Source organism: Camellia sinensis, chromosome 3 (genome assembly GCF_055761805.1).
Source record: "Camellia sinensis isolate YWXY chromosome 3, ASM5576180v1, whole genome shotgun sequence".
Classification (NCBI taxonomy): domain Eukaryota; kingdom Viridiplantae; phylum Streptophyta; class Magnoliopsida; order Ericales; family Theaceae; genus Camellia; species Camellia sinensis.
Genome location: NC_138963.1, coordinates 37,509,294 through 37,511,763, shown reverse-complemented (window position 1 = coordinate 37,511,763; position 2,470 = coordinate 37,509,294). Strand labels below are relative to the sequence as shown.

Genomic DNA, 2,470 nt, shown 5'->3' with positions numbered 1-2,470 from the left:
AATTCATTGCGGGAACAAAGGGCCTCAGAATTCATACATCTAAAGCAAGGAACCATGACGGTGGCCGAATACGAGAGCAAGTCCACACAACTCACTCGATTTGCAACATATGTCATCCCCACCGAAACTTGAAAAGCAAGAAAATTCGAAGCAAGATTGGATACTGAAATTAAAGATAGGCTCAAGGTCTTGAAACTGCCAACTAATGCAGAAGTGGTAAACCGGGCGTACATTGCAGAAAAAAGGATTAAAGCCTCGCGTTCCGGGGAACCAACCCAAAAGAAGCGATTCTGGAAAAGAGACAACAGAAGACCCGGTGTTGCGCCTTCCATAAAGGTGAATATGGGCACAACTAGTTCAGGCAATCAAAGTCCTACCAACCTTCAATGCGGTACTATTCTAATTTGTCCTACCTGTGGGAAGGCTCATTGGGGACAATGCCATTGAAACATGGGAGTATACTTTAAATGCGGTCAAGTTGGCCACTTGCTGAAGGATTGTCCAAAGCTGACCAATCCTACAGCCAACCCCTCTGGCCTAGTCAGAAAACCCGCAGGACCTGGAGGAGAGAGGAAGGACCAAAAATGCCAAGGAAGGGCTTTCACCTTGGTACTTGGAAAACCAGAAGTTATCGAAAATATTGTGTCAGGTATACTTTCTATCTATGGTCATTTAGCTCATGTCCTCATTAACTCTGGGTCAACTTATTCTTTTGTTGCACCATACTTTGCTGCCAAGTTGGCATCAACACCCGAACCATTAGGATATATATTGTCTGTGTCTTTTCCTTCTGGTAAGTCTGTCTGTAGTACTGATGTGTACAAATCATGTACTATATCCTTAAAAGGCAAAACCTTAAATGTAGACTTGATTCCCTTCCACATTGGAAACTTTGATGTGATCTTAGGTATGGATTGGCTGGCTGCCAACCATGCCTTTATTGATTGTAAAGCCAAAAAGGTCTCCCTCAGGTTACCAAACCAACCTGAGCTTGTCTTTGATGGGACTAGAGTTTCCAACCCTCCCTGTATTATATCCTCCATGACAGTCCAACGACTCCTAAGGAAGGGTTGTTGTAGTTATATTTGTTATGTGATCAATACACAAAAAGAGGTTCCCATCATTGATACAATCCTCGTAGTACGAGAATTCTCGGATGTTTTTCCTGAAGATCTACCTAGTACCCCAGGTGACCGAGAAATCGAATTCACCATTGACACTCAACCTGGTACCCAACCAATATCAAAAGCCCCTTATCGCATGTCAATGACGGAATTAAAAGAACTGAAGACTCACCTCTAGGAACTCCTGAACAAAGGTTTCATTCGACCTAGTACCTCATCCTGGGGAGCTCCAGTATTGTTCATGAAGAAAAAGGATGGCACGATGAGATTATGTGTCGATCACCGGGAGTTGAACAACGTCACCATCAAGAATCGGTACCCTCTATCATGAATCGATAACTTGTTCAATCAACTTCAAAGCGCCCAAGTATTCTTAAAAATCAACTTGCGATCGGACTATCACTAACTAAAAGTCAAAATGGAAAGCATCGAAAAGCCTGCCTTCAGAACTCGTTACGGGCACTACGAGTTTCTTGTCATATCTTTTGGCGTCACAAATGCCCCAGCAGCCTTCATGGACCTCATGGACCGGGTGTTCAAACCTTATCTTGATGAGTTCATTATCGTCTTCATTGACGACATCCTTATATACTCCAAGTCACCGGAAGACCATGAGCAGCACTTGTGAACGATTCTACAAACACTACGTGATCACAAACTTTATGTCAAGTTGAAAAAATACAAATTTTGGATCACTAGTGTACACTTTCTCGGTCACATCATTAACAAAGATGGCATCTCGGTTGACTCCAAAAAAATTACAACAATCGTGGACTGGCCACGACCTACTAATGTGTCAGAAATTCGAAGTTTCTTGGGTCTAGCTGGTTATTATCAATGCTTCGTGCAAGATTTCTCGAAAATAGCATCACCTTTGACCCAACTAACTCAAAACAACACACTGTGATACCCCTGTCCCTTATTATGTTAATTGGTCCTTAATATGAATTTGATTATGTGTTTGATGTGATTTTGTGCCATTATGTGAAAATATGTGGTTTCGAATTTCTATCTGTTCACCGTAGAGATATCTGTTTGATTACCTGCTTTGGAAATTAAATTGAAGGCCTTATCGGCCACAGAACCCGAAATTGATTACACCATTGTGATTGACATAATTTTTAGAACATACGGTCAAATTTAATTGGAAATTGATTGGGATCAAATTAATTAGATTAAATTAACGAATTAAGTGCCCAATTATTTTATATTAATAAATTGGAATTAGTGGGACTTATGTAAGGAAAGACACTACACCCAATTCACTTACTTGAGCTCAAAAATCAGAATTTGTGTCTTAGAAAGAGAGAGAGAGCCGACCTTGAGAGGGAAATGAGGCATCTTGG

General features: G+C 41.1%; 1 protein-coding gene across 1 annotated transcript; it reads left to right on the top strand.

Moving 5' to 3' along the window:
- Positions 1 to 450: 450 nt before the first annotated feature.
- LOC145821432 (uncharacterized) lies at positions 451 to 1,302 on the top strand. The gene has a single exon (XM_082917949.1). The coding sequence runs from the start codon at positions 451 to 453 to the stop codon at positions 1,300 to 1,302; it is 852 nt and encodes a 283-aa protein (XP_082774075.1).
- The last annotated feature ends 1,168 nt before the right edge of the window (positions 1,303 to 2,470 follow it).